This window comes from Akebia trifoliata, chromosome 2 (genome assembly GCF_017979445.1).
Source record: "Akebia trifoliata isolate Shusen 1 chromosome 2, ASM1797944v1, whole genome shotgun sequence".
In the NCBI taxonomy this organism is placed as follows: Eukaryota; Viridiplantae; Streptophyta; class Magnoliopsida; order Ranunculales; family Lardizabalaceae; genus Akebia; species Akebia trifoliata.
This window is the reverse complement of record NC_141376.1, coordinates 24,565,526-24,583,860: the sequence shown is the minus strand read 5'-3', so window position 1 is coordinate 24,583,860 and position 18,335 is coordinate 24,565,526. Positions and strand designations below refer to the sequence as shown.

General features: G+C 39.2%; 1 protein-coding gene across 1 annotated transcript; it reads left to right on the top strand.

Annotated features, from left to right (window-relative positions):
* Window positions 1–2,251: 2,251 nt before the first annotated feature.
* LOC147409957 (uncharacterized) lies at window positions 2,252–3,125 on the top strand. Its single transcript, XM_086460090.1, has one exon. It carries the CDS (start codon window positions 2,257–2,259, stop codon window positions 3,085–3,087), a length of 831 nt encoding a protein of 276 aa, XP_086316216.1. The 5' UTR covers window positions 2,252–2,256; the 3' UTR covers window positions 3,088–3,125.
* Window positions 3,126–18,335: the final 15,210 nt, after the last annotated feature.

The following is an 18,335-nucleotide window of genomic DNA, read 5'->3' as shown; positions in this document are numbered from 1 at the left end:
CAACTCCTTACCTAACATCCCTCATTCAATTTTAGCCTAAGAAACGCCTAGAAGCCTTCCAAAAACATTCCGAAATCCACAACAAACTTGAAGAATTCAGATCCAAAAATAAGAAGATACCTTGCCTCGGAAATTCGAAATCAAATCCGAAGATAGAACGAAGCAAGGGAGTACGGTACAAGGAGCTATTTTTGTCAGATCCGAGAGAACAAAGTCCTTGCTATCGGAAAGGTATAAATTTTTTATTTATTTTTATCTAGGTTTTTAGCAATGTAATTTATTTGGGAAGTTAGTAGAGACCAGCTTTTGTCGGGCGGGGTTAGTGCCTAACACCTTCCAACCCCGTAACATGATCCCCGAATTCAGCTTTTCTGTCCTAGATTAGTTCTTATCTATTTAGAGTCATTGATCGGTTCCTAGATCGTAATAACTAGGTGGCGACTCCCAAACCTCAAGGGTCAAAAGCGGATTCGCGCACCCCGCGGATCGAGGGCGCTTTCAGTGGCGACTCCACTGGGTACTCTTAAGGATCAAACTTGAAAAACCCCCAAGTATGGGATCATCGCTAACATGACCTAGAATTTTTTATTTTATTTATTTATTAATTCTTTGTTTATTTGTTTATTCATTATTATATTTGTGTATTTGTTTTTTTTTGTTCGATCATTGAGCATATGTTTTGACTTTAAATATTTGGCTTCGACATATTATTCTTGTGAGTTAATCAAGGGTCATCTAACGTGATTCTAAATAATGAAGGTTTGTGGAATGGTTGGTTTTATTGAAGGTAATATGATGATTGGGGGGACCATTGGCGTTTAATTTTTACGTGTGCGGATTTTTTTATTTTATTTTATTTTTTTTTAGGGTGCGTGCCATTGATCATTGGACAGTATTTTGTTTTCTTAATTTAAAAAAAAAAGAATAAAAAAAAAGAGAGTGTGTAATTAGTTTTTTTTAAATAAAATATTTTTTTTTTGGGTTAGGAAAGTAGTGCAGTCCATTGACAGCAAGAGGGAAATTTAAAAAAAAAAAAATTTAACAAAAAAAGAGAGAAAATAAATTCGTTTGGAGGTTCTGTCAACAGCAAGTTTGCGATGGTGTGTCATGAGTAATGACGTTGATGTCGGTTTACACACCAACTTAACAACAGCGTTTGAGGTTGTGAATGGTGCGTCATTGATAAAATTTGTTTTTTTCTTATTTCCACACCATCTTCCCAAACGGTTTAAACCTGAGTTCATCGTCTTCATCAGGCTGAAGAGCCAACTCAATCTGATCAGTCTCGATCCATAAATCTGATCAATTTAATATTTAGATCACAATATCCATATCTTGATCAAAGAAGAGTTTTCTTTTAAGAAGCTCACATCGGTAACAAACAAGATCTTTTTTTTATATTCGAACTTGAATCAAGAACTACTCTATTTCGTTTTAATCGAACCTGTAACATAGGAGACTGTAACCGTTGAGTCTGTAATGGCTGGCTGATTTGAGACCGTGGCCAAGGGATTGGGTTCCATGACTGTTTTTGCATCAATCTCGAGTTCTAATAAAGCGTTAATGGTGGCTGTTGTTTTTTTCTTTTATCTGTGTGGAGAGGTGGCAGCAAAGAGACGTTTTTATTTTTCATTTACCAACGATAACTGCTCCTCATTGCTTCTCTCTGTGGATTGGCTCTACTTTCTATCTTTCTTTCTCTTGATTCGGTTTTGAGGATTCAGAGATTAAGTAGAAACAGAGCAACAATCAGAAGAAGAGAGAGTAAGGTTTTTTTTTTTTTTTCGAATTTGAGGATTTTGGGATTGAAGAACAGAGAAGAGAACTCTTAGTATCTCTTCGTTGTGTTTCGTCTTTGGTTGGATAAGATTTGGGGTGAGATATATAAAGGGATGGAACAACATGTTGAAGGAGGTTTCTATGAAAGTCATGGATGTAAAGTTGACTGTTTACTCATTCAACGTTTGGGCTCTCTCGTCTCTACTATTTCTTGAGTGGTAACTTAAAAGTAAGAGTTGTTTTACTAACGTTAAAATCAAGAATAATGCTGAAGTGACATCAAAGATTTACTTTTTCTTTCACTTTGCTGATGTGGAGAAGCAACGTCTCTCCCTCTCTCCCACTCTCTTCATGTGCTGGTTGGTTTGTTTGGTTTTATGGATGATGTGTGAAGATATCTTTGGGAGAGGTGTTTTTCTTAATTTGGTTCCGAGTTTCCTTGTGTATTCTCCATCTTTGGCCATATAGAGAGATGCTATGAGGCCGGTCTCTAAGAAAGCTGTTATGGAGATCACGTCTTACCAAAACAAGGCCGAGGTGCTGCTTAGGGACTTTTTACTAGCAGATCCTTTTATCCCATACAGTTCTGTCCTTGGTGGCATTTTGGCTTGCAAGATGACTTATCATCTTACACAGTCGATTAGTTCATTTTATTTTAAGACCAATGCTGGCCTTACGAAAAGCCAGCAAATTGACTGGAATAATCGGGGTATATCTACTCTTAATGCCATTTTTATCACATCCATGGCATTTTACTTGGTGTTCTTCTCAGACTTCTTTTCTGACCACCAACTTGCCAGATTTGTTTTATTCCGAAATTCACAACTTTCTACTTTTGCATTGGGGGTTTCTGTTGGGTACTTCATTGCAGACATTGGGATGATACTTTGGTTTTATCCTTCTCTTGGTGGAATGGAATATGTTCTCCATCATCTTCTATCCCTAATAGCGGTAGCATACTCCATGTTGTCTGGAGAGGGGCAGCTTTACACTTACACGGTTCTCATTTCAGAGAAAACGACAATGTGGGTCAATTTGAGATGGTATCTTGACACTGCTGGATTGAAGAGGTCTACTGTATATCTCGTTAATGGGATTGTGATATTCTTCACGTGGCTAGTTGCAAGGGTTCTCTTGATTATATACCTTTTTTACCTTGTCTACTTGCAATATGATCAGATTCAGCAGTTGCACACGTTTGATCTTCTTTTGGTGTTTGTGGTGCCATTTGTGCTGGCTGTCATGAATTTAATGTGGTTCGGAAAGATAGTCAAGGGATTGAAGAAGGCATTATCAAAAAAGCTTTGAGGCCCTTTCTTATCATATCAGCATTGCTTTCAATTGGTGGTGGTTGCCAGAAGTGGTTGGCTCTCTGCTTTATTCAATTTTATGCTTTTGAAATTTTTTAGATTTCAATAATTGAAAAAAAAACAATTAAAAAAAAAAAAGAAGTAACAAGCCATTTTTGTTGTTTAGGAGAGTTTTTTTTTTTGGCACACCAATTTTTACCCATAGTATTGCATCGAGATTCTACTTGTTATACCAAACAAACAAGTTTGGTGTGGCAATAGAATTCAGATTGTGTTTTTAGTTTTTTTTTTACAATTACTAATAGTTTTTTTTTCAAAAGATAGAAAAAAAAAAGTTCTTTTTAAAATCAATTTGTAAAAAAAAAATAAAAATAAAAATAAAAAAAATAAGAAAAAAGGATTGGATTTCGAAAATCAATCATAAGAGTGAATTTTTAGGTGAGTTAACTCAGTTGAACTCATCTTACATCACGTGAGGAACTAGTTGTGTGCTACTTATTTTATTTCTCTTTGTATGATTTTACCATAATGTGTTGCTATTTTGAACATAATGAGTCGAGTCAACTCATTTGAATTTATTGGTTTCATGCAATTCGTTGCTTGCTCTTATACATTCCCTATGTTATGATGATATTGTTTCCATGTTATATGAGGATTGAATGCTATGAGATGAGTTAACTCGATGAGCCTATGTTTGAATAGGTTATGTGCTAGATTAGGGTGCATGATTTCCCTTTTGATACCCGATTGATATGGTGATACCCTTTTGATATTTTGATTGTTGGAACCTTAACTATAACATATTGATTGATTGGTTTTAATTAATTGATTGGTTGATTTTAATTCCTCCTGATTTGCATGCTATGACTTTGATCTTGATAATCTTTTGATGATGGTATTCACTATGATTGTGGCCCATTAATGATCTGATCTGGCCCATAGGCCCATTTATTTGAAAAAGGACCCGGGCACACCCCACCCTATTTGGCACACACCACATGCACGTTTATTGTTTTACTCACGTACATGTCCCATATAGCCAACGTGGCACTAGTGCGTGACCCGGTCTCTTTGGAGATGCGACATCATTCATGAAAACCACAACTCCAGTCACGTACCTTAGGGTATATCAAACTGGGGGCATTAATACCGTCTGATCAGGTGATTCTGAGAGATATATTGATGCACCCAGGCTGGAGTGACCTGAGCCTTTGACCTATTGTAAGCCACACAGTCACATGTCCCGATTGCCAACGTAGTACTAGTACGTGGTCGGTCCCCTCGTGGGATGCCAAACCATTTATGAAAGCTACAACTCTTGACTCGTACCCATAGGTATAAAAGATAATCTAAGTATATCAATTGCACTTCTTGGTCAAAACCGGTGCCTAAGCAAGATCTTGCCCCGCTGTACCTTACTGTACGAGGGGGATAGACTATGTTTATTCTAGACGAGAGGTATTTAAGTGGGCCCTTGCTTAGCATTGTGCGCCACCTCTCAACTGGAGATCAAACTGGCTGTTTTTGGCTTCAGAGAAGTGAATTGAGATTTTAGATTATCACCTATACGGTATATCAAACCAAGTCACCACGTATCGAAAGGTATATAGGTGTGCTTGGGCAAGGGTGGCCAGATAAAAATGCATTGCACGTAGTAAGCTTAGAGTCTAGAAACCTTCCCAGTAGGTCATGACTCGAACTTATCGTGGGTGTTCCCGGGTTGTTTATTGAATGAATGCATGTGATTGATGAATGTATGTGAGTGATGTGAATGGTGAAGATCAGAGTGCATGATTGTCCTCAAGGATCAAAAATTTATTTTTGAAAATTAAAATGGGTGCACCGACCCAATAAAGAATCCATTCTTTTACAATAATGACCCAGTCCATCCCGATCCAACAATCATGATGGACTGGGCCAGTTAAATCAAAATGAAAATCGAATTTTCAAAGAAAAAAAGAAAATATTTTCCAGAAAAGAAAGTTTTCCAAAAAAAAGAGTGTTCTCTAGAAAAAATATTTTCCAGGAAAAATATTTTCCAGAAGTGAAAGATTTTCCACAAAGAAATACTTCCAAAAAAAAAAAAAATTTTCTAAAAGAAAATGGTTTCCTAAAAAGAAGAGGAAGAAAAATATATATATATTTTTAAAAATGATCTATTTTCACATGAAAAATTATTGAAATCAGATTTCTGAAAATTATTATTCTATAAAAACAAAATTTTTCAATAATTTTCAAGAGTGCAATAAAATCATTTTCCTTCTAAATGGATGAATTATTTAGTGGAATGGTGCATATAATTCAATAAAATCTCAGGATTCATTAAAATGTTATCAAGGGGGTAACATTGAAATTGGTTAAATTCACCTTCAGAGAAGTTTAAGGGTTATCGTTGTACCTAAGCTCAATCGTCTATCGTCTAACTAGGATTGTAAATCCCGTCGGTTGGAACAAACGTCAATACCAAGTCAATAATCAGAAATGACCTCAAAATTTCTCAACATCGCCCAGTTGTTCCTTAAAGATCATAGTGCCTCAGTCCTACTGGTTGTAAGTAATATCTCGAGTCCCCCTGTCCGTAATCAAGTCCGTTGTGGGTACTTGTCTCAAATTTTCATGAATCATGTAGTTTAGCTTGAGTCCAATTCTTTTCATCAATCCATCAAGGTCATGTCTTCTTTAGATTGAGTCTATTCTTTTTCTATGAGTCGAGTTCGATTGCTAAGTCTAGAATGACGTTTGTCGCCCCATTTGAATAAAGGAAATTTCGGAATACCTCGAGCGCATTAATGAATTAACTACTAATCTGGTTTCAAGGATAGATTTCTTTCCTTAGCAAGAAGATAAGAGTCAGGCTCAACGTTTAATCAAGAAAGCAAAGGTCATTGACTTCGGAACATAAATAAATTCTTAAAGAAATTCAAGTAGAAACCATCCTATCTCTAGAGGAACACAAGGGGATAATGAATTTTCTCAGAAATTTCAAAAGACTTGTTCGCGTGGGCCTATGAGGATATGTTAGGTGCAAGTTTGGGTGTTGTCTGACACGAATTATATATTGACTTGATAAAAGGAGATCAAGGAAGATGTTATAAAATGTATTAGTGCTAGACTTCTCAACATGGTAGAGCTCCCAGAATAGATTACATTCTCAGACTAATGAAATAGTTGAAGCGGTATTGATATTTGATAATGGGTTGTACATCAAAGCTTAAGTTGTTACTCTATATTTAAAGTTCAAGATCCGGCATCACAAATCATCTCCTTACGTTCTCAGACTAATAGAAAGGTTGAAGCAGCTAGTAAAAAATCTCAAAACAATCATCAAGACAATGCGTCAATCACACCAGGATTAGTTAGAGAAGTTACCATTCACACTAGGGGAACATCATACTTCAATGCAATCTTCTACAAGAACTATTCCCTACTCCTTAGTGTATGGCATGGAAGCAGTCTTGCCAGTTGAAATGAAAATTTCGTCTCTCAGGGTTCTGTTAGAATGTCAGTTGTCAGAAGCAGACTGGGTTCGCCAACGGTATGAAGAGTTAAATTTGATCGAGGAAAAATGACTAAGGGCGTTGTATCACGTGCAAGCTTATCAAAGAAGAGTCGTCCGTGCATTTGACAAGAAAATCAAGGCCCGTCACTTACAAGTCGGGGATTTAGTACTCAAAGAGAACAGGGCACCTATTTTTGATCCCAGGGGGAAGTTCAAACCAAATTGGGGAGGTCCGTTCATCGTCAAGGAAATATTACCAGGAAAAGTTGTCAGACTTCAAGATCATGATGGAATTGAATTACCAGAACCAACCAACCTTAACCAAATCAAACGGTACTACATTTAAGGAGGCCATCTTTGGCCGAATCAATCCTCATATTACCTAGTTACCCAGTCCAACATATCCTTTCTCAACCCCTTTGTAGCTTTTTCAAAAAGAAAAATTATGCCTTTTTCTTTCTCAGCCCGATCACCTAACCTAGGGGAGGGAAGGTTTGAACTACGTTTTGGTCTGATCCCAAAATTATGGGGTACGTAGGCAACCTGAGAAGTTACTTCAAGCCCGACCACATCAAAATAAAAAATATATATAGATTCTCCGACAAAGAAAAAATCTAAAAAGAAATAATTCAAAAGGAAAAACTTGTCAAAGTGGGAAAGAAAATTCAAGAAAAAATAAAATAATTTAAAAGGTTTTTTAGCCTCAAAATCCCTTTCTTTTTATACCTAGTCCTAAGCTTAACCATGAAAGTCCTCCTAAGTACCATGCGAGAAGTCAAGGAAGATAGCAAAGCATGATCAGACAATAACTCTAGAAGTTCAGAGGAGAAGAAAAAGATTAAAAAAAAAATGATAAGGCCTGCTAGGTTGAAAATCCGAAAAGGGCGACTTAGGCAAAAATTAAGGCAAGCTCGCAAGGTTGAAAATCTGAAAGGATAACTTCGGCAACAATCAGAGCTAAGAAAAAAAAAAAAAAAAGCTCGCTAGATCAAAAATCTGAAAAGACGATCTAGGCAAAAGCTAGAGCAAGCTCGCTAGATTGAAAACCTGAAAAGGCGATCTAGACAAAAGTTAGAGCAACAAAGAAAAACAGAAAAAAATCCCAAGCTGAGAGCGGTCCGAGCTGAAACATCAGAAGTCCGAATAATCAAGTTCAATACTTAGTTTAAACCAGGCATAGACTCAGAAGCCACAAGTATCTTGTCTACGATCGATCTGAAAATGTTTACTTCCCCGAGTTAACCAATGGAGAAAAGGGTGAATTCTATGATGAGTCCCAAAAGGAAATATTTTGTTCTCTTGAGCCTGACTCAAAATCTTTAATAAAATTAATCAAAATTAAAAGTTGAATCTTTATTGCACTTGTTGTAATCAAATATTTCAAACCTTCATACAATGGGCATTTTCTTTCTTGTAACTTTTCCCCCTTATACTAGGGGCATTTTTTTTAATTTTTGCATGATGTGTTCAATTATCTTCAATACCACGTACATTGTCAAACTAGGGGCATTTTGTCTTCGAGCAATGTTAATCCTAAAAAATAATAGGAACCCCAAACTTAAGGTTACCCTCTTGATAATAGTTTTTTCGAAAAACTTTTGAGGTTCAAAAGAAATAAAAACTCAGGTTTTAAATTCATAAAACTTTTTGATAAATCCTTGAGGTTCAAACAAAAGCATTTTGGATCTCACATAGGAAATATGGCATTCTTTCATTTTTCAGATTCTTTTCTAGATCCAATCATTCTTAGAATCGATCATTTCTCTTCCAGATTCATTATCTTCCAGATTTATTCGTTCTCCGATTCGTTCTAATATGTTTTCTCCAAATTCGTTCATTCTTTCCCAAAATTCATTCATTCCTCTGCCAGTTTTGCTCAGTTACCACCAAGGGTTATCTTGGATTTTGCTCAGTTTCTGCCAAGGGTTATCTTGGATTTTGCTCAGATGCCGCCGAGGGTTTTCTCGGAACTATGCTCAGTTACCGCCGAGGGTTTTCTCGGAACTATGCTCAGATGTCGCCAAGGGTTTTCTTGGAACTATTCTCAGTTACCGCCGAGGATTTTCTCGGAACTATGCTCAGATGCCGCCGAGGGTTTTCTCGGAACAATGCTCAGATGCCGCCGAGGGTTTTCTCGGAACTATGCTCAAATGCCGCTATGCTCAGATGTCGCCGAGGGTTTTCTCGGAACTATGCTCAGTTACCATCGAGGGTTTTCTCGGAACTATGCTCAGATGCCGCTATGCTCAGATGCCGCTGAGGGTTTTCTTTGAACTATGCTCAGATGCCGCCGAGGGTTTTCTCCGAACTATGCTCAGATGCCGCCGAGGGTTTTCTAGAAACTATGCTCAGTTACCGCCGAGGGTTTTTTCGGAACTATGCTCAGATGCCGCCGAGGGTTTTCTCAGAATTATGCTCAGATGCCGCCGTTTCTCGGAACAATGCTCAGATGCCGCCGAGGGTTTTCTCGGAACTATGCTCAGATGCCATCGAGCGTTTTCTCAGAACTATTCTCAGATGCCGCTGAGGGTTTTCTCGGAACTATCCTCAGTTACCGCCGAGGGTTTTCTCGGAACTATGCTTAGATGCTGCCGAGGGTTTTCTCGGAACTATGCTCAGATGCCGCCGAGGGTTTTCTCCGAACTATGCTCAGATGTCGCCGAGGGTTTTCTCAGAACTATGCTCAGTTACCGCCGAGGGTTTTCTCGGAACTATTCTCAGATGCCGCCGAGGGTTTTCTCGGAATTATGCTCAGATGCCGCCGTTTCTCGGAACTATGCTCAGATGCCGCCGAGGGTTTTCTCGGAACTATGCCCAGTTACCGTTGAGGGTTTTCTCGGAACTATGCTCAGATGCTGCTAAGGGTTTTCTTGGAATTATGCTCAGGTGCCGCCAAGGGTTTTCTTGGAATTATGCTCAGATGCCGCCGAGGGCTTTCTCCGAACTATGCTCAGATGCCGCCAAGGGTGTTCTTGGAATTATGCTTAAATGCCTGAAAGCGCCCTCAATCCGCGGGGTGCGCGGATCCGCTTTTGACCCTTGAGGTTTGGGAGTCGCCACCTAGTTATTGTGGTCTAGGAACTAAACTGACTCTAAAATGGATAAAAACTACTCTACTACAGAAAATCTGAATCCGGGGATCAGGTTACGGGGTTGGAAGGTCTTAGGCACCAACCCCGCCCGGCTATTGCCGTTCTCTACTTATCCCAAATAAATCTACATCGCTAATGACAAACCTAGTTTAAAAAAATAATAATAAAAAAAGTTTACCTTCGATCTGCAAAAGTACTATTCCCTCAGATCTGGTGAAAATGGCTCCTTGTACCGTATTCCTTACTTAGTTCTATCTCCGGATCTGATTTCTGATCTCCGAGGTAAGGTATTTCCTTCTTGGATCTGGGTGCTTCGAATTTGTTGTGGATTTTTGGGATGTTTTTGAGAGATTTTTGTGTGTTTTTTAGGATAAAATCAGAGCAGGGGCGTTAGGTAAGGAGTTGGGGCTCCAAAATTAGGGTTTTGGAGAGGTTGTGGAAGCTTCTTCACCTACTTTTCCTAGGATTTTTTCTTTGATACGAAAATAGGGTGTGGAGGCTCCTTTTTATAAAGTTTTTAGAAGCATTAGGGTTTGATTAGGGTTTCTTTTAGGGTTTCAATTAGGGTTTTGACTTAGTCTTTAGGGTTTTAGGGTTTTAGGGTTTTGACTTTAGTCTTATGAGATTGACTTGATTAGTTTAGATTAGGGTTTTGATTTAGGGTTTTGACCTTAGTCTTATGAGATTGACTTGATTAGTTTAGATTAGGGTTTTGATTTAGGATTTTGACCTTAATCTTATGAGATTGACTTTAATACTTGACTCTAGTCTTACTTAATTGACTTTAATTTTGACTTTAGCCTTATTTGATTGACTTTAATATCTTGACTTTAGTCTTACTTGATTGACTTTAAATTTTTGGAGAACCCCCTCTATTATATCTTTTTGACCTTAGTCTTATGAGATTGACTTTAATACTTGACTCTAGTCTTACTTAATTGACTTTAATTTTGACTTTAGCCTTATTTGATTGACTTTAATATCTTGACTTTAGTCTTGCTTGATTGACTTTAAATTTTTGGAGAACCCCCATCTATTATATCTTTTATTCTTTGGACCCCCAAATGGAGGGGTCTTTAAAGAAATATCTTGCGAACCATCAACAATTTTTCTTGAAAGCCTGATTGATTAATTTTTTGGTTTAAATTTTATAATTAATTTTTCACTTTACATTATTTAATGATTTATTTATTAATTTCAAAATTTTTAATTATTAAAATTGTGAAATTACCGTTTTGCCCTCGGAGAGGATTTTTTACGTTTTTAAGTCGTTTTTCAATGTTCCAGGATGTTTTGGAATCAGTTTCTCGTAAGGAATTCAATGAAAAAATTGATTTTTATCATTTATGAAATTTTGGTGTGAAATGATCGTGAATTTTATGAGGGATATTTTTGTATTTTGTAAAATTTTGTGAAAATGGTGTGATGAAATGATTTATTTGGTTTCGATTTGTTGTTTTATGTGTTTGAATGGGTTTTTCTAAGCGTAATGTAGGCTCTAAGGTTGTTTTGATGTTAGGGGTATTTTGGTAATTTGGTCATTTTTAGTGATTTTTATCGTGAAACTTCTTTTTGATTTGCAAAATGATGATTTCTATGTTTCTAGGGTCGTATTTACCTAGCGTAGCGTGGTTTCTAAGTTTTGTCAGTTTGAGATACCTCATCCGGATTTCTGAAACATATCTGATAACAAAATGAAGTATTGGAATAAACATCCATCATTGGGAACCTTTGCGATCGGGTTGACGAGTTGATTAATCAGGAGAGTGCAAAAATGGGGTGTCTACAGATGCCCCTCTTTGGCAGAGGGTTGAAGCAAACTAGATAGCAAATCTATTTCGGTAGATAGTGCGATATTCGAATGCCAAAGCTAGTGACAGTTCATTTTGCAACCTGATTTAGCAATTCGTCTGGGCGTTCGGATCCTTGAAGAGTAAACTCTCCCCGAACTAAAAGGTTGTTAGGTCCTTGAGCGCGAGCTCTCACTGGCAACGTCAGATCCTTGAATTTTTAAAAAATTCTCCTTGACTGATGTTACAACTGTGCAAGTGTGTGGACTCAAAAATCTGAGGTAAATTTGAGTAAAATCTAAGCACAAAGTGAATATAAATTAGACATAAATTGAGCATAGAGTGAGCATAATTGAGCATAAATTGATCATAATTCCGAGTAAACCCTCGTCGGTAACTAAGCAAAATCCAAGATAACCCTTGGCGGCAACTGAGCAAAATCCAAGATAACCCTTGGCGGCAACTGAGCAAAATCCAAGTTAACCCTTGGCGGCAACTGAGCAAAATCCAAGATAACCCTTGGCGGCAACTGAGCAAAATCCAAGTTAACCCTTGGCGGCAACTGAGCAAAATCCAAGATAACCCTTGGCGGCAACTGAGCAAAATTGGCGAAGAAATGAAGGACTTTTGGGAAAGAATGAATGAATTTGGAAAATACTGATCAGAGTGAATTGACTAAATCTGGAAGAGAAATGATCGAATCCAGGAATGATTGGATCTGGGAATACCATATTAGTTGATCTCTGGACACAGTCAAATGTGAGATCCAAAGTGCTTTTGTTTGAACCTCAAGGATTTATCCAAAAGTTTTATGAATTTAAAACCTAAGTTTTTTATTTCTGTAGCTACGTGGTTTTCGTCGTCATGACGACCACAACTACTAAATATTGGAGTCGCCACCATTCAGATTGGAAATGGGTGTGAATGGTCACCCGGTGTCTGCCTTGTCGAAAAATTGCCATTTTTGACGTTAGTGACTCGCAACGGATAGGGTTGATCAAACCTAGAGGTTCGGGTAAGCGGCTCCGTTGGAGAAAAGGGAAGGTGTTAGGCACCCCTTTCTCCCCGCCACGTGGCGGTAACCTCAAATAACTCGGTCATTTTGATTTTTAAAAGAAAGTGGAAGGTGTGTCCCATGGGTATATTTGTTCCCTAAGTAGGATTTAATTTTGGCTTGATCATAGGATCATCTCATCAATGGAGATGATCCTTGTAGATCCAAGCCTTGAGGTCCATTCATGCTCAACTCATTTAAAGTGAAATGAAAAGAGGGGGAAGATAGAAGAGGGAAGAGGAGAGGGTAGAGAAAGGAAAAAAAAGGGGGGGGGGTGTTGATTGCTCCCACCTTGTACTCTTGGATTCCTTCTTCTTCTTTTTCTTCTTCTTCTTCTTCTTTGAATTCTCTTTAGTCTTTGGTGAGTTGAGTGAAGTTATTTCTCTTAGAGTGTGTTATAAGAGAGTAGTGAGGAGGAGTAGATAGAGTAGATTTTTTTCTTATGGAAACTTGGTGTGTGTGTGTACCCCTTTTTGGGGTGAGAGGGGAGGTATATATAGGTGTTTGGAGGGGGTTTGGGGGTATAATGGGGTTGAAATGTGAGAGAAGGGGTAATGGTATAGGATTTAGGAGTGAGGGATGTGAAATTTAAGGTGAAATGGAGGGTAAATGTGTAATGAATGAAAATGGGTGAGGTTTAGACCTAAATGGGTTGGATTCTACCCAAACCCATTTGGGTAGAGTGTTTGATGGGTTGACATGAGTGATGGTTGGTGGTGGAGTGGGGGTGTAAGAGAGTGGTTTAGAGAATGAGTGTTAGGTTGGTTGATGAGGTGAGGTGTGTAGATTTAGGAGAATGGGTTGTGTAAGAGGTTGTTAAGTTAGTTTTTGGGAGGAGAAAGGAGATGATGCCATATGGCAATCATGATGAGGGGGTGAGGTGATGAGATTGGTTGATTGGTTGATGGGGGTTGTTTGATTAGAGAGAGAGAAATGGGTTAGTTGATTGATGATGAAGGAAGTATGGGTTGAGTTGATTTTATTGGAGTGTTTTAAGGAAGATGATGGGTAGAGGTATGGGTGATGATGTGGGTGGTTGATGATGTTAGATAATGGTGATGGGTTAGGGTATGGGTGAAGGATGGTTGGTTATTGATGTTAGAGGATGGGGGTAGGTTAGGTTAGGGTAGGGTATGGGTTGAGGTGATTTTAGATGAGTTGTTTAGAGCATGGTGATGGGAGTGGGTGATTGGATGAGGGAGGTGAAGGATGGTGATGACAAGTGTCATCTTTTGATGTTGAGGGGTTGATTGGTTGATGTGGGTAAGGGTTGATGGGTTGGGTGGTGGGTTGGATAGTGAATGGGGTATGGATAGTGGTTTATGGGCTTTTAATGTATTGGGCTTGGGTTTAGAAGGGTTGTGGGTTGTTTTGGATTGGATATCGGATTTGGAGATGGAACGGTGAAGGTTGGATGAAGGGGTAGGCATCCCAAGTCTCATATTATTTTTCTTTTGATTTTTTTGATTTTTTTGATTTTGAAATCATTGATTTAATTAAAATGCCACGTGTTGGCGAATCGGGCTTTTGGGCCCGTTATCGGTTTTTGCACGCGAGTGCGGAGCGACGACGTTGAACAACTGTAGGATGGGTCACCACCCTTTTTGCGAGTCCTCGAGACCCTGGGGTGGTCTTAAGAACATTGATTTGACCGAAGTCACCACCTTTGATGTTTTTGGGCCTTAGGGGCCCGTTGGCCCCTTTTGTTGGAAAATCGATATTTTGCATGGAGCGGGGTGGATGGGAGTGTGCCGAGCCCTTTTGGTGGACCTACTAACCCATTGAAAGGTGTTAGTGGCTTGGGTTTCGGCGAAAGTATCATTTTTCGATGATTCGGGCCATTGAGGCCCGTTGGTCGAACTTATTGAAACCCTACTATTTTTGGGCCCTTTCAAGTGAGGGCCCGTTCAAATCGAGGTGTCTACAGCTGCCCTTCTTTGCAGGAATTGCGTGCAAAGAACTGCAAAGAATAGACTAAACCCCTATTTGTACGGGCCCGATGAAATTTCACAAAACACGACTTCGAATTACCGGCTGAATCGATGATTTTTGTAGAAAAATGGTTACTCAAGCGCGGGGTCTGACAGAGTTACCTTATTGATTCTTTGGTCTCGATGGCGCGGAGCTCGTGTGAGACCTTGGATTTGATGAAGATTTGGTGATTTTGAAGTTTGGGTATTTCTCGGTCGTGTTTTGACAAATCGAAATAGGTGCAATTCGAAAGGATTTTTGATTTTTGATTTTTTGATTTTTGATTTTTTTTTTTTTTTTTTTTTTTTTTGATTGATTGATCCGTGCTTAAGGCACGGATGACGTTCGGAGTGATATGACCCGTGTCTAAAACACGGATGGTATTATTTTTATCTCATCCGTGCTTGGAGCACGGATCCAATTAAGCTCTCTTCATCCGTGTTAGTGATACGGATAGATCAAAATTTGCTTCATCCGTTCTGGTGACACGGACCAGTATGAATCCAAACGTTTCAAAACCTGCGCGCCCTTTCATTTTCGGTTTCTTTCCGTTTTTCTTCCTTCCTTCCTTCTCTCTGGCGATTTCTCTCCCTCCTCTTTATATTCTTTTCGTCTTAGGCGTTTGGTAGATTGCTTTGGAAGTTTTTGGAGCGTTTTGGGCGTTCGTGGAAGCGGCTTAAAGCATCGAGGAGTTCCTTGGTGGTTTGCGCGTTTTGAGGTGAGTGTTGCATTCCTCTCTTCTTGACTTGATTTGCCTATTTGAATGATGATGATTTCGATTTATCTCACTCCTAGACACTTTTTTCCTTTTTTGTTTTTTTTTTGTTTTTCATCACTTTGTTGTTTATTTGTCTTGAATTTATTTACCTAATCCTTTGAGCATATGAATTTTATCATATTTAAAACCATGTTACTGGTTATGGCCTTCTTGCTCTGCTTGCTCTTTTGTCATCATTGATTGGATATCCATGCATGCTCTGCTAATGAGTGGTGGGGCTTGGAGGGATTGGGGTTTATTTTGGATGAGGAATTTTCCGTGTGCCGAGGAATGATGAGTGATTTTGGGATGGGTTGTCAGGGAACTGTTGCATTAGTCGGGTGACCCATGGTTTGGTATGGATGATGGGTTGGTCGAGAAGGGGCGTGTGTTTGAATTGGGTGGAAGTGGTTAATGGATCTGTTGGTCTTGGTTATGGGTTAAAGGCTGGTTGGGATAGCTTATGGTTCGTTCGGTATTGGATTGCTTTTGGACGGGTTGAGTTCGGACTGCTTCAAATTTTTCCTTATTTCGTTTGATGATCTTTTGTTATGATCGTGATAGTTCATGGGTATGGGTTTGACAGGTTTGTCTGCAGTTTAATGGGCTTTGACTTAAATGGGCTAGCTGAGTCGATTCGGCTGAGTGGACTGACTGAGTTAACCGAATTGGGTTGAACTAGGTTAGATTGGACTTGACTAGGTTGATCGAGTTTGACTTTGGTTGACCGAGTTGACTGGGATTGACTAGACTTAACGGGTGGATTAGGTTACCTGGGTTGACTGGGCTAGAATTGACTGGGTTGGTTGGTCCGTTGTCGACTATACTCTTGAGTCGACTCGTGAAAGAATGGGGTCGGGTTGAGGTTCTGAGTCGACCCATCTTTGCAGCACACCAGTTCTCGGCATACTTGCATTGGATTCAAGAGCTTGTTTCTGGGAGACCATCGGTATCCATAATTCCTCGGACACGTCCTGGCGCTTCATCTTTCTTTGATTACCGAGATCGAGTTGAAGAGTCTCAAGCTGATCATCGTCGAATTCAGGCTGTTTGGCTCAAATCCGAAAAGAAGATGCAGAAAGAGATTGCTCGACTGACATCTGCCCTTGTCCAGTCCGGAAGTAGTGATAGTGATGAAGTGGCTAAGCTTCGAGCTGAGGTTGATGAGTTGAGGGATCGGCTTGCCCAGTGTCCTCATTTCGATGACTTTGCAGCATACTTGGTGAGTCGGGATGCTTCAGATGCCGAGAAAGTGATGGTGAGTCAGGCTGCCCGGATCCGTGCTTTGGAGGAACGCCTTGACTCCTTTTTCATTTCTCACCATGACATTTGATTGACTGCGTTGTATTCGCCCTTGTCTCTTTTTTTTTTTTTTTGTATTTTCTTTTCCTTATGCTGATGTATGCAAAATGTTGAAGGATTAATGCAAAGAAAGTAGGTTTTGTACTTACTTGGCCTCAGGTGTATCTATTGTTCTTGAAAACTTGAGTTTTGTTGAATACATCCTAGATTTGTCGTCATTGGCCAAAATAGTAGTTTTGAAATGCAATTTTGTGAAATGCCTTTATCAAATGAGTACGATAAACTCAGAGTTTGCAAAATCTTTGGTTGTGACGATTTTGGTGTTTTTGCCCAGCACAGGTGATGCAGATGTCAATTATTCTTTTGGTTCCTTTAGAATCATTCCCAGTGCCCTGGTATTGGAAGGTCGTTATCCGTTTGGGGTCTTGGAGCTTTGGATGGATTTTGCCGTTCACAGTTTATACTCTTGCGGGCCAGGAGTTTTTTTTTTTTTTTTTTTGTTTTTTTTTTTTTTTTTTTTTTTTTTTTGTTTTTTTTTTTGTTTTGTTTACCCTTATTGCCCCTGGTGCCAGTTACGGTTTTCACCAGACCCGGTTTCCACATTTTTGCGCATCGACGTCCTTTTTGGGATTTTCATCGTGCCGGTGGCTTTGATCTTGCCATAGTCTGATTCTTTTACTCATAGTGTCCTTTCGGATTTTCACTATGCCCTTTCAGACTATGCTTGTGTCTTTAGATTTTTGCATTACAATTCTGTTCGGATTCTCTGTGTCTCTGTGACTTGGTGACTCAAGTTGAGCTGCGAGATCGGCGACTCTACTCTTGTAGTGGCACTCTTTCTCGAGTAATAGATCTGGATTCCCCTCTCGAGTTTGCTGACGACTATTCGTGGTTCGGCGACTCAAGTTGAGCTGCAAGATCGGTTACTCTACACTTTGAGTACTCTTTTTTTTCGAATATCCGACCTGGATTCCCCTCTCGAGTCTTCCAACGACTAATAAGACTTTAGAGGTCCGGACCAAGTCGCAAGATCATTGATGCTGTTATTGTCATTGGGTTGCCCTAGAACATTCCCTGATCAAAAAGGACTTTTGTTGGGACGAAACGTTGGCCTAGGCTAGTGGTGGTGAAAGGTTACAAAAAGGATTAAGGTCTGGATATATTAGAGCGGTTTAGACATGGGGCTTGTCTATTTTTGTTTCGAAAAGGTGATCTGCATCTCCTCCCAGCGTCTCTCGAACTTGTTTAGGCTGGAGATTTGGGTCGAGCTCAGATCAAGTGTCCGAGTTTTTTGATTTTTTTTTTTTTTTTTTGTTTTTTTTTGTATTTTTTAGCCGTTCACAGTTTATCCTCATGCGGGCCAGGAGTAACTTGATGATTTTGCTTTGGTGATGATTCCCTTTTTTTTTTTTTTTTTTTTTTTTTTTTTTGACTTACCCCTGTCTTAGTTAAGAAATGAACGTGATGGCTCAAAAAGGGTTGACTAGGGTTAGATTTGTTGGTTTAGAATAGCAAAGATGGCCTTTCGTCATTTCAGGGTCAATTCTTAGGCGTAGTATCTTTTGACAGTGTCAGCATTGATCGGTTGCGGGAAGACTTGTCCGTCCATCTCCGTGAGGATCAGAGCTCCTCCCGTCATCACCTTCTTCACGATGAATGGTCCCTCATAGTTCGGTCTAAATTTTCCTCTGGCGTCTTCTTGGATTGGCAAGATCTTCTTCAATACAAGGTCTCCTGGCGAGAAATCCCTAGGCTTGACTTTCTTATTGTAGGCACGAGCT

Excerpts from the sequence above, each read along its gene's own strand:
- LOC147409957 (XM_086460090.1), top strand. The coding sequence starts at position 2,257 with ATGAGGCCGGTCTCTAAGAAAGCTGTTATGGAGATCACGTCTTACCAA.